Below are 13,817 nucleotides of genomic sequence, written 5' to 3' on the forward strand. Positions count from 1 at the left end.
AATTCAACCTTTGTTACCATTGACTATAGGACAAAGTTCATACTCATTCACTCTTCATAACTTCATTCCTCAAAAAGTAACCGTAAAAGTGTCAAATTTTCTATCAATATTTTTAATTTACAGAAGAATAATATGTTATCAATTATCACAACCTAAAAATAAACTCAGAGGTATTCCAAATGGTAGCAAGAAGACACAAAAGAGAGAGAAGCCATTGACCCAAAAAGAGCATCTTAACTGAAACTGGGGTCCTCCATACTCATGCCAGCCATGTGGGCCTAAGCCAAGCTCATGGGAGTCCTTGAAACCGCTCACATTTCAATGAAATAGGGGGAGCCGCCTGCCAGCTGGGAATTCCTTTTAAAACAGCCTGAAATTCTGCCATGTCACCCAATTTCTATGCCACCTACGCACAATGCTAGATTAGGCCACCACGTAAGCACTGCTCGCTGGTCCTGCTCAACCGGCGGCCTCCTGCGGGGAACACATGGGAGAGTATTTTAGAATAACTGTATTTTTATACCAAGTCTCAGTATAAATATCAGCACCAAGCTCTCTTTTTTATATCAAGCTTCCTTGGCTGTTTCTAATCCACTCGTCTGCTTTTGCACTCTCTTTCGGTTGTCTCTTCTGGAGGTCAGGAGTGAGTGGGTTGGCAAGGTTGAAAAGGATGCTTCATTCGGAGTTGGGCTCATTCGAGGTTTTTTTGGATCAAAGGTTCCAGTAGTGGAGGTAGTTATTATTATTATTACTGCGATCGTAAATTTATGAACTGCACATCATCTAACACAACTTCAGGGTTTCTCCAATGATCCCGAAGCAGGCTACCACCTCCGGAGCACCCACAGCCATTTCAAAAGCCAGGCCTCTCCTTCGGAGAATCTGGCCCTTCTAATAATGCAACACTCTGCGAAACCTTGAATTTGGAAAAACCCTGAACTGGACACCCACCTCTTTTGCTTTAAAATTTACAATCTAGAATTGGTATAATTTTCATTTGAAAAAAAAAGTGTGACAGACTGCACCTCTACTGCACATCATGGAAAGAAAGGACAGATGGATGAATTGTAGCTCACTTTTAGAATTTGTCTGCATTTGGAGCCTGATATCTAGAATGCCCCATTTTCTTTTTGCATCTGAAGTTGCACAGCTTGGCTGCAGTACACAGTCCTTAGATTGGCTCAAACCCAAACACAGCAAGCTTGCATGCACAGAACCAAGACTTGCAAAGCAACTGAAAGTCATGTACTTTTGAGCTTTCCCATGCGCCTTGACTCAACAACAACAGACCTCTCTGTGAACCTTTGGGAGCTCCTGAATTTCAATGGGAACCAACACAAATACATGAGTAAGTTAGTTATCCAAGTTACTTAGTCCCAGGCATTTTTCTAAACTCACCAGGACAGTTATTTGCACTGTGAGTACCTGTAGGAACCCAGATCATCAATGTCTTTCTTAGAACTGTTGAGCATGGAGGGGTGTGTCACAGATTGGTAAATGAGATGCAGGAAGTCAAGTGTGTGTTCAGCCAAGGGTGTGACTATTAGTCACATCTTCTATTATTGTACACACTTGTGCTATGAATATGTATGGATAATGAACAGAATATGGTAGTTTAGAAAGAGAAGAAAAGAAAAACAAGTCTTTCACTAAGTTGTTCTTCAAAACAGTGACATAGGTGTTGGTTTTTTACAATTTTCCACTTGGTGTGCACTTTGGTTTCAATCAACAGCCTTGAATTTCAAGCACCAAGGTTTTGTTTTAGGCATACAATTAAATGAGTACCTCCACTTTTTATTCAACTCAATTCAAAGCTATATTTGATAATATTGGTGTATGTGGATTGTACTCATTCATTTATTTATTCCCCAACAACAGTAGGCTCTCTCTCGCTCTCTCTCTCTCTTCATGTGTATATATATATATATATATATATGTATATTTTTATGTTTCTATTTATATAATTACACAAGTCGTAACACAATGCCAAATCATCACAGCAATGTTTGGGTGTGCAGAACCGGAACCGATTTTGCACTACATCAGCATTAGAAATAACTTCCCATTCCACAAGTTGCATAAGTTATTTGACATCAATGGAATTTATTAGCAAAAAATTTGAAATGATGTGTCCAAATCGGCTAAATAAAAGCAGAGCAAGGAAGCCAACACACTCTTCCTTCTGCAGCACTGACATATATTACGCATTTGTCATTGGACACTCCGACGAATATTCTCCGTCAATCTTCTCCTACTCTTTTTTTTTCTGCCTTTCAATTGAGCAACAGATCCGTCCGTCCACGCTAACATATGAATGAACGTGGCCGAATACGGATAACATTCTCGTTTATCCACTTGAGGCGAATACGTCCAACGAACGGTTGGGCATCTTACCAAAATACTATTAAAAAAACGAAAAAAAAAAAATGTTCTTTCAACTGTCATGACTGGCCTGCCCGAGAATATAGATTTTTATTCCGATCCACGAAATGGAATTGTTTATTTCTAAAAATATGCGTTTTTTTTCTTGCACGGTGGAAGTATCCGCAGGGGAGGGCCCATGCTGTGTGTGTACCCTCCCTACAAGTTAGTTGAATCAGTTACTCTAATTTTTGAATACGATACCGGTCACGAAAACTATTTCAACAGAAGGAAGTGTCTAATAATAGACCAGTTGCCCTCGCCGGAGGAAGTTGGACAGTTGAAACCCAATGTGCACAATGAGAGAACAGTGCCCGCCAATTCCAAAGCCCCAGATTATGAATGTCCTGATTAATGCAGGTTTGCTGAACAAGGCAAATTTTGGCAATTGTATTGACACTTCATGATTGAGCATGTTCCAGGTGCAGTGAAATGGACAAAGTTAGTTCCTTACCCAGGTCCCAAAATTAGGGTTGGGGCTCTGCTGGGTATCCTGGGTAACTAAAAGCTGGGCATGAATGATGCAGTACCACAGGTTTGTATTTTCCAGGAAGCCAGGGGCGTACTCATCCATAAAATCCCCCTTGGGCTTATTTAGAATCTCAAAGCTCTACAGTGGTGGTAGTAGTAGTAGTCGTAGTAATAATAATAATAATAATAATACTAATATCTGTAAAAATAATCTAAAGGTTACATAAATATGAGTATTTTTTTCAAAAGTGATCTAGGCTTTGTTCCATGATTCCCTGTTTTGCATGCATGATTTTTGCATTTGTGACCAGTGGGGTTATCTGTGGTGGGGGAGAGTGGAAGGGGCTTTAGTAATTGATAGGGGATCCCCTATCTTCTTCTATTGGGGTGCCCTGTTACAAACACAAGCCCTACACTATTCTATATTCTTTTTTTATTCTAATTTTTGCTCACATTCTCACAAGATATTACATAGGGCACAACAAATAACCATTGAAACTGTGAAGAGAAGCTGGAATGGAAACAGGTGTGAAGCTTCATTGCCCCCCCCCCTTCCCCCCAAGTTGAGCAATTCTGGGCCTTTCAGCCAGCCATTGTTCATTAGGATAAAGATGCAAATGGCTTTTTGTGGCATTCAATAACGCACACACTATTAATCTCCTTTTCCACTTCAGTTTTGTGCGTCTTGGGTTGTTGATTGACTGAGTGGCCCATTGACGGTGCCCCCCTTGGTTGCCATGGGATAGATAGATAAACACAAAGAAGACAAAGAGGGGTCCCCACCTTGTTTTGATGGGCCATTGATAAGCAAATGGGCTCTGTGTAGTGTGTGTTTTTCTCCTTCCCTGCTTATGTGGGTTGTCTTTTCATTACTGGAATATTGTGATTGGTAGAACATGGGTTGGAAATTTCCTGGGTGGTAAAGGGTGGCTTGCTTGCCCATTCCACTTTGTCTGTGGGGGGAAAAAAAAAAAAAAAAAAAAAAAAAAAAAACTGATTAACTGTTATTATTATTATTATTTGAAAGAATGTCTGGTTTGGGATGCTGCTTTAATCTGGGTGTTTCATTAGAATAAAAGTAGAGAAAAGTAAAAGGAAGTGTGTGTGTGTGTGTGTGTGTGTTCATTCCATGGCAGATAATGCACATGATGTACACCTCTTTTGGGGAGTAGCCCAACCCTAAAGCCTCTCTTCCAAGGGACACACAAACCCAATTTTCTGTCCTCACACATAAATGGATCCATTATAGATATTGGTATGAAAGACTTGACCTTGTTGCAATGGCTCTCTAGTGATGTAGGGTTTCAGCCAAACAGGGTTGTGATATGAATCCATGAGGACTGAATTTGAAATTTGAAATTGTGGGAGTCTAGTTTCCAATGGGAAGGAATTGGCTTGAGATCTAGGCTTGAGAAGAAGGTCAGTTAGTTAGTGTAGGTTTAGGGTTATTCAAGTTTTAGGGGTGTGTTGCTACAGTGCTGCATATTGGCATCGACAAATTGAGTTGATATGATATGATATTTGTGGAAAACATGAATACAGGTTCATATTCTTTGATATGTGACAGGTATAGCATTATTAGATTGTACTGGATTTATTATTTTGGAGCCTGACAAGGGTGAAGGTAAAAAGAAAAAGAAAAAGAAAATAAAAGTGAAAGAGAAGTAAAAGAAGAAAGAAAAGAGAGGAAATGTTCACGATTAAAAATTGAGGTGAGTTTTTTATTTAAAAAAATACAGTGCAACATACACTTGTTGCACTCAGGGTTATGCAAAATAAGACCTTACTTTTTGAGTACAATTTGTTTTCTTCTAAGATTCACTTTTTGAGATTCCAAGCTTGACCCTTAGCATAAAACCTTTGAGACCAACTTCTCATCCAACTTATGAATTAAATTTGTGAATTGTGCACATCAATAATCTCCATTTGATCTTGGGTCATAATGTAAAATTCGGTCTCTTGTTTAATAAAAATTATGCTTGTTTAAAAAACATTTAAGGAACTTTTATCCGCAAAAATCTCGATTCAAAATTTGGTTTCTCCAATAAGATTATAAAAGCGATATAATTTTCAATCATTTCAAGATGTTTCAACTTGAAAAAACAAAATTCTTCCTTCACCTTTTGGCCAATGCTTCCGAGGCACATACATGGTGTCATTCAGGTGAAGCTGCAGCCGTCAGATCCCCATCCACACGTGAGGTCAGATCCTGTGCACGTGTGGATAGCCGGAAGTGGGATGCTTTGTTTTGACCCCTATCCTCCACATTAATGCAAAAAATAGAGTCATAAGAGAAAAAGGAATAGAAAAAGAAAAGTAAAGAAAAAGGAATAGAAAAATAAAAGGAAAGAAAAAGAAAAATGGAAACGATGAGGACTCAGAAAAGAGACATGGCGAGTTCATGTGGCCCACCTACTCAACTCAAAGGGTGTTGAAGTTGGCCAATCATATGGGTTCATTCCATCTTTCAAGTCAAACTTGAAGAAGTGGGTGTTTTTTCTTTTTCTTTTTTCTTCTCATTCCTCCGTTTTAAACTTATTTATTTCTGTTCTATTTTGGGGGGGGGGAGGGGATGAAGATAGTCATGGAACTGTTCAGCTAGGCTTACAAGATAGTATTTATAGAGCAGGGAGATAAGCAAGGCCTTCCATTTGTATGTATGGGGTGAAGGTGGATTCAAAAATTGAAATAATAAGCAATTACAAAAATAGGAGACCTGGCAGTTTCCTATGGGCTTGAGGAATCAATGAGTTGGAGATTCAGTGTGTTGGCTCTCTCTCTATGCTGTTTGTTTGGGTTGCTACCATCTTCCCCCACTTGTTTGGCAGTTTGGGAATTGATACATTTGTCAGCAGTTGGTTCATGGTTACAGCTAGAAATCTCACAGCATGTGCATTATATATATATATATATATATATGTATACTTCGGTTATACTCAACATTTGGCATCCAAAATTCCTCTTGGAAAAAAGATTGTTTTGCAACGTCTTCTAGTTTTCTACTGCAGTGAAATTTCATTACTCACAACTTCTCTCATTTTGGGAAACAAAGATTTGCACATACTTAGATGAAAAATCTGCTGCCTTTTGTCAAATTTCTCTCTCTTCACACACATAAAATTATGTATATTTATATATACATAGAAAGAGAGAGAGAGTGTGTGTGTGAACAAAAACAACAAAAAAATTACATTATGTTGTAATAATATTCTTGCTATCTCGAAACAATGTGCAGCCCAGGATTACATTCGAATTCCTATTAAGCAAAGATTTTTCTCGAAAGATGGTTCTGTTGCAGAGAGATTTCGAGTTGAAGAGGGTGAGGTATGCCTTGAAGGTTCTGCCCAAAACTTTGATCCCAGATCATTGTTATGATTTGGAGGTTTTTTAAAGAGGGAAAGCTAACTTTGCTACACGGATCTCGCCGAAGAATATCGATCGATAATGCTAGGATGGCGTGTGCTGAGAAATCTCCCCGAATCCATCCAACAATATGGTAGAGCAATGAGGTTTACGTGATTTGCTGCTGGCTCGTGGAGACTGATGCCCTCCACGGTTCCGCCATGTTAGAGCGACAAACGATTCCTCTGAAGATGCTCACTGCACGCAGCTGACACAGCGGGGAGCATCTGAGCGCGGAGGATCGCAGATTCATACATGTGTCCATGTGCTTCAGAAAACATTTGAAACATAGTTCGGGAGCACGAAGACAAATGGTGAAAGGAGAAGATTTTAATGTTGGTACGGAGAAGACGAATGGTAGCGAGAATGTCGAACTAGTCTGATCCAGTCTGGTGGGGATTGAATGGAAAGAAATGTCATGGTGCAGAGAATTGACGAGAAGGATTCGTCTATGCGCGACGCAAGATTGGAGTTTGATACAAGGCTGAGAACATTTTGCCACCATCAGATCGTCACTTCGATGAACTGGGTGCTACAATAAGCTGATTGCCCAATGTTGGGTGATTACATTTGATAGAATGGAAGGGTTCGTTCTACTCTGAAGGGCAGCCTTCGTATGCCAATAATTTTAGTATACAGTGTACATCTAATATTCTTCTACAATGTCATCAAAGCTGAGGCTTGTTCTTGCTACAACATCTTCTCAAACTTGTCGAGGTTGCGAATGCGGCGAACATTGTTTGCCAAGAGTAGCAAAAAGATACCTGCACATCCAAAGATACAACAGAGTGACATAGGTACTTCCAGGTTTTTTGCAAAAAAAAAAAAAAAAAAAAAAAAAAAATCCTAGTCTACATGATTATCCTCACCTTCTCAACTCTTGGAGGTAAGGAACTACAGGCAGTTACGAGGAATGATAGACCACAAGAAAGGGAGTAAGAGACTCTCAGATGTTATAGCTTACCAGCTCCAACAAATGAAGAATTTGAGACAGCTGTGATGCCTTGCGCAGTGCTCAATGTGACTCCAATGTTGGCTAATCCTACAGAAAAGAGGGAGTTTATGATTGCCTCTTGCATCACAGATGCTCGTCGTGCTGCCCTCTCCGCCTATAGGGCAAACAATCCATATGTCAGCTTTACATTTCAACGAGGAATGTGAAGCGATTCACTGACCACTGACCAATAATACGTGGAGTCTCAACTAAGAAAACCAAAGATTGATACCTCGAGGCTCCTGACGCGTAGCTTCAAGTCACCAGACTCTAGTTGCCGCATAATTTGGTCGACGCGTTGCACTCTCTGAGGCATTTGAACTGTTGCGTCCCTTGCCTGCACCCCAAGTAATTGTAGTTGTTTCCGCAACAAAGGTTAGAGGGAAACTACGATCGATATAAGAAATAAAAGAAAAACATACCAGGGAACTATTGTGATAGGTTATCAGGAACATACGTCATTAGCCTGCCGTTGCAATTCCTCAACAAAATACCGTGACCCATTTCTCTGCCCGTTCCGTGTGTCCAGCAGCTCCTGAAAAAGTACATGTGCACAGTGATGAGTGTGAGATTCATTATGCACCGTTTAAACGTCGAACCACTTCTGAGGCGTTGAGTAGAAACATAGTGCATAAATCACATTTTCAATATTCCCGTCACAAAGTTCCCACAAATGTTAACCATGCTGGAACAGATGAGCCCCTCGTGGATCTGATTCTTACCTGGGCATAAGGTGCAGCTATCTTTGCAAATGAAAAATCAGGGTCCAACGTATTACCAATTCCTGCCGATTCACAAGACGCGTCATATGCCATCACGAGCTTTCAGAAGAATGTTAAATTCAGCATTTTGTAGCCCATTCTTGCGAACTGAGAAGCATAAGTTCCAACTCGTGAATTTGTCTTGCATGAAAATGTATTAGTATAAAAGCTTTGAAGACAACATCGCTAGCGAAAGGGTATGAAATAAGTAGAAACCTTCAAGTGTAGAAAATGCCCGGAGCACGAACGTGAAAGTAGCTGGGAAACGGAATGGTTGATCCACCGCTATTGCAAACAAATCCTGACATCAGCAACACAGAAAAAGGTCAGCTTATGAAGAATGATGTAATGAATACAATCGCAAGAATGATCTTGTGACAAGTTTCCACCTCTCCAATGGCTGAAAAGGTCGCTGCTTGGTCAGGCTTCTGGTCCATCAAGTTATCCAAGAAATATTGCACTGATCGTCGCACCTGTTCAAAATCAGTTCACTTGATTACTCTCTATTCCTTACATACCCAACAATAGATATAAGATGCGCAAAACTGGTTCAAAGAGATTAATTAGTGCTTTAAAATCTAAAAAGATTGTCCAACACAGCCATGCTAAAAAGCTTCTAACTTATTTTCACTTTCAAAAACCTATTCGGAACTGACCGATCCCATGTCGCCTGTTGGCACTAGCGCTCCAAGGTCAATCAAGGCTTGAATAATTTTCCTTGCATCCTTCTCATACACAGCGTAGAACATCTCAAGCAGTTTCTCCCGTGTGAAAGACTTTATCTCACCCATCATTCCAAAGTCATAATAGATGAGTGAGCCGTCAGCATCCACAGCCAAGTTACCAGGATGCGGGTCTGCGTGGAAGAACCCTGTCCTCAAAATCTGTAAACAGACACAATGCGAATGTTCATTGCAACTTAACCGTAAGCTTTGGCCCAAGTTTCTACAAAATTTAATGCAGAAGAAGTAAAAACCGCAATGCGATATTTCAAACCTGTATCAAATAGGCTTCTATGGCAAGCCTGGCAAGCTTTGGTTTGTCAAAGCCGCCAGCATCCAGCAGCGCAACATCGTTGATTTTAATACCTGCTCAAAAAGAAAGATTGATAATTCGAATTCAATTCAACTGGTCGCTTAAATCTTGACCATCTGAGCTACTTAGAGTACAACCTAACATACAAACCATTAACTTGCTTTTTGGAATATCATCAGAGGTTTAGATGAGGATAGTGAGAATATTACCGGGTACATACTCCAGAGTCAACACCTTTTGTGATGCATAATCCCAGAAAACTTGCTGCACGTCGCAAACATACAAAGGCAGAAAAGGGATTGAATCAGAAAAGTTAACTCATGCAACTAAGCCGGGGACCATGAGTATGAGGTGTAATAACACAGCACTAGTCAAAGTATACGATGCTCTTCTAACACATACGTGGATCCAACCAGTGAAATTATGAACCAAGGAGGGAAAAAAATACTCACTGGCACTCTGACCCACTTTTGCTTTCGAAAATCCCGCCTAAACCTATCTGCATTGCGTCCTTCTCTCAGATAATCAATTTCCTGGTATAATATCCTGTTCATAAAGAAATCAACCAACCATGTCAAATTCATAATACGAAATTCGCAGAAATAAAAAATCAACTTATCACCAAACGACAAAAACCACCGCACTCTACAGCGTGGAAATTCTAACCCCTCCAATGGAGCCACATCTACTTACGTTGCACACTCCTCGTAGATGCCCAGCCAGTCTCTTGTAGGGCCTCCCATAGATTCACTGTTTTGGAAATACTGAGCAATCACCTTCAGATTATCTGTAAAAAATCAAATGCTGCATCAGTATCGCTGGTCCAGTCAACCGCGAGGCAATATATAATGCAGAGTACAAACCTACAATATGGGCAGACTTGAGATTAACCCCTACTTCCTGCACTTCAAATACGCGCACAAAAATTCTGTGTGAACACATGTTTCTAAACTTGGTAATTGGGATGAACTTTGAGTAACTTCTTACTTAAATCAATGTCGAACAATCTTTTCAGACCAGGTCTTTGAACTTTTACTACAACTCTCTCTCCATTGGGCAAAATTGCTCTGTGAACCTGCCAATACAGACCATCAAAACATCAGGTGGTTTTCATGGAGCAAGGATGCCAAAAATATCGCACGTTGAGAATACTAGAACAACTACCATTAAGATCACACCATCTTCGATACACAACAGCTGATATGAAGGAAATAGTTTCAATTTTGGTGAGCGTCGGAAGATAATCTAGATTGGGTAAATCCTTTAATAGCCTTCAATAGACTTCAAAAGTTCGAAAGAGAAATTTACCTGTCCAAGACTTGCTGCAGCTATGGGCTGGCGTTCAAAATCTGCAAACAATGCATCTACTGGCGCCCCCAGCTCTTTCTCTATGAAGGCCATTGCTTTCCCCGCTGAAAATGCTGGTACTCGGTCCTAGGAATCACACCACCAGGATAACGGTTATAGCAATAATCTCATATTATCCGATCTTGCTAGTGGCAATTTCGTATGTTATAAACAAGCAAAAAATTGAAAAAAAGAAAAACCACAGAATCAGAAGGTGTACTCTAAAATAAAACACTTCAAAGAACCGAGCACTCGTACAACACTAATCCTTAAACCCTAAACCTTCTAGAATTGAGTTTCCTAGTACTGGAAATTTACTTGAAGCTTTGCAAGCTCCTCCACAATCTCAGCTGGGAAAAGGTCTGATCTCGTGGAGGAAAGCTGTCCGAGCTTGATAAAGGTCGGTCCTAGTTGCAAGATCTTCTCTCTGACCCACACCGCTAAGCTTCTCCGCCGTGCTTTCTGCAAATAGGGATCTCACTGTCAATGAAAATAGTCGTCCAATCTCGTGTTCTTCTCTCGTTTGATGCCTCCCAGAGACTTGCGGGTTACAGATTCGCTGGTTACAATGAGCTTTGAGACGAAAAGGAATTCAGCACTGACCTGTTTCTCCTCTGTAAATCCACCGAGGTAGGTCCATTTGGAATCCAAAAACCAAACCCGTGCTCGCAAGGTAAGCACAAAGCTCCAAACATCAATCTGCCTCTGCGTTGTACTGTAATCATCCCTCGCCCAACTAAACCCTTCATCTGATGGTAACACTCTGAAAGCCCCCTCATTGTGCTTCCCTACATCAACTGTTGCGACAGAGCCCATCTTGGGGATCACCACATCGGCACTCATACTCTGATTCAGTTTACTAATAGAGATCTCATTTAACTGACGGCTCATTGCCACTGAATTGGCCCTTCCGTTTGTACTCCCGTTAGTGCTTCCGTTACTGCCTCTATTTGCAACGCCGTTAGAGTTTGCATAGGTGGTTCCATTGCTTGAACCCTTCGCTGCTCCTGTAGTTCAGAGAAAAGCCCAAATTTTCTACAGTCAATAACTTCACCACATTGCCTTAGAGCCTACTAGAATCAAGTCGTAAAGAATATTGATTGTCTGTTTTGGTTGATTGTATATACCATTCGTGGTGCCTTTTGCTTCAGACACAGGCCTTCTGCTAAGAAATGTGGCGCTGCGGCCCTTAAGAGCCTCTTCGATAGGAACCATGCGTGAGGTTGATCCATTGGAAGAAGAGCTGCCATTGTCAGCGGCACTTCGAACGCTAACGTTGTGACACTTCTCACCTCGCTTGCGACCATTGGTAGAATGCAAACGCTTCGGAGGGAAGCGAAGCCCACCTAAACCTTGACCTAATAGCAAATCAGTATTGCCGAAGTCACTGTTAAAGTGGGAGGATTTCGTTGTCAGGGAAGTGACCAAATATGCATTCACCGAAACCGCCATCTTTAGCTCGAGGCAGCAAGCTCGCTATTCTTCAGCAGATCAATTGCCTGTCATGCGACCAAACCTGTGAGTCAACATGATTTTATCCATTGAAAAGCAGAAGCCGATCTTGAACAAAAAAGCTAAGAAAGAAGATTTGAGTAACACGAGTCAGCAGTTCATTCAAATTGGCCATACATGCAACCAAACATGTGCGGAAGCACTTCATAGTTAAATACACAAATTCAATTCTGCATCCTGAGGGCATAAAACAATACCAATACGTCATCGGCCGGTACACCACTCTAAAATTACTTAATCACACTAATTCAAGGTTCAGGACATATGGGTTAATTACAAACTTTGAAGACTTGAAGCTATCCCACTTCTGGTACCAATTGCGGAGGGGAGCATTGCATTTGAGGTTCAATCATTCACGGCGTGTACTTCAACTTATTCAATTCTAGTTCAGTTCTACTTCCGCTCTGGTGTGAAGCTCATAAATTTCAAGGTTGAAGTTCTGATAATTCTGATTGATGGGTTACTCACACACGTCACACTCACACGCAAACGATTGGGGCCCACAACAGAAACTTGGTTCAGTAAAATCAACTGGACATGCCCAGTGGATAAGGACAATTTCAAAACCAGGAATAAACAGCCTTGACCCAATTAGCACTGTCTGCCTATCCGATAATCCTTGTAGTGCTAGAAACTTTTAAAATTCCACCCTGCAAGTTCCGCTCCCCAAACTGAAAAAATACCAGACCGACTGCAGCTTAACGTCGCAGAATTCTAAAATTTGACCACCTTCCAGGTTCATCAAAAATCAAATTCTCACCTTGCAAGACTAGAATCTGCTGTATCCCCAATCGGGAATTCCTCGAAATCGATGAACTCCCAGTCCACAAAGTCTCCAGAAAGAATCATACACAACCTAAGTAGCAGTCCAACACTGACAAAACAACCGCATACAGAACAGCTTCGTGTACTGTAGCGGATGGAGAGAATTTGTCCAACTGTGCCACAAACCAACTGAAGGTCAAGGGAGAACGCAAAGGAACAGAAATGGGCACGGAACGAAGCAGGGTTCGAGGTGAGGCACACTACGCAACGCAACCCTGAGACGACGCCCAGAACGCCCGCTGGACGACTCTAACACACACACAGCGGTGATCGAAAAAGTACTCCCGCACTGCGGCACCAAGTGAAACCATGGCACTCCTCGCTCTCACACCTCCCACCCTCCCCCCACACCCCCCGCTCTGTCCCGCTCGCGGTCCCTGGTTCGAAACCAGGGTTCAAGCTTCGCAAAGCGCCGTGTCGCGCGTGGTCTGGAGGAAATGGGTAGGAGGAAGGACGGGTAGGGGCAGGGCACGTCGCTGGCGTGGCGAAATAAACTCAGGCTCTCACGTGGGCCGCTTCTCGCCACCCGCGCTACGCTCTCGTCGTCCCGTTTCCACCTCTGCCCGTAGCACCACTGCTCCGCTGCATTCTCACCCTAGGAAGCAGAATCCCCCGCCTCTTGGAAACGCATTCATCCATATGTCAATACATTCGTCGGTCTGTCCATCTCATGTTAACACAATAAAATTAGACGATTATTTAGCATGTACAATTTATATTTTTGAAAAATTGTTTAGTTCAAATAGTTTCAGAAAATGTCTTAGTGTGGATTTACACGTGTCAATACATCTTGTTTTTATAATACACTCTTCGACTTTTTATCTTTGAAAGACCAATATTTCTCAAACTTGTATTGAAGAACTTGCAAGTTAAAATAATTACTGTCAAAAAAAAAAAAAAAAAAAAAATCATTGAAGCAAAGATTAGAGATTTATTATTGCAATCATGCACGATTTCAATGTAAAGAAAATCAACTATGGATGAAGGAATAAAAAACCCAAAGTGTTTTTTCACATTTCAATACAATAAGAATGTGTTTTGGTTTTAAC

The 13,817-nt window shown here is 41.2% G+C and overlaps 1 protein-coding gene and 1 long non-coding RNA gene across 4 annotated transcripts; one reads left to right on the top strand and one right to left on the bottom strand.

Moving 5' to 3' along the window:
- The first annotated feature begins 1,427 nt into the window (after positions 1-1,427).
- LOC141046254 (uncharacterized) lies at positions 1,428-7,813 on the top strand. Of its 3 annotated transcripts, none has more exons than XR_016506618.1 (6): positions 1,429-1,877; positions 2,019-2,956; positions 3,357-3,418; positions 4,029-4,147; positions 4,460-5,378; positions 6,128-7,813. It is a non-coding gene; the product is annotated as an uncharacterized LOC141046254 (long non-coding RNA). The 3 variants fall into 3 exon arrangements; XR_016506617.1 differs by having other exon boundaries at positions 1,431-1,877; positions 2,019-3,418; positions 4,460-4,604; positions 5,056-5,378; XR_016506616.1 differs by having other exon boundaries at positions 1,428-1,877; positions 2,019-3,418.
- Positions 6,780-13,083, bottom strand: LOC112292748 (protein ACTIVITY OF BC1 COMPLEX KINASE 7, chloroplastic). Its single transcript, XM_024541546.3, has 18 exons — positions 12,704-13,083; positions 11,559-11,930; positions 11,035-11,438; positions 10,750-10,893; positions 10,393-10,518; positions 10,072-10,159; positions 9,778-9,871; positions 9,537-9,630; positions 9,294-9,348; positions 9,046-9,137; positions 8,706-8,933; positions 8,439-8,522; positions 8,266-8,350; positions 8,011-8,072; positions 7,746-7,823; positions 7,521-7,625; positions 7,259-7,403; positions 6,780-7,058 (listed from the first exon to the last, which is right to left on the bottom strand). Exons 2-18 carry the CDS (start codon positions 11,881-11,883, stop codon positions 6,985-6,987), a joined length of 2,283 nt encoding a protein of 760 aa, XP_024397314.1. The 5' UTR covers positions 11,884-11,930; positions 12,704-13,083; the 3' UTR covers positions 6,780-6,984.
- Between the last annotated feature and the right edge of the window lie 734 nt (positions 13,084-13,817).

This window comes from Physcomitrium patens, chromosome 15 (genome assembly GCF_059467195.1).
Source record: "Physcomitrium patens ecotype Gransden chromosome 15, ASM5946719v1, whole genome shotgun sequence".
Lineage (NCBI taxonomy): Eukaryota > Viridiplantae > Streptophyta > Bryopsida > Funariales > Funariaceae > Physcomitrium > Physcomitrium patens.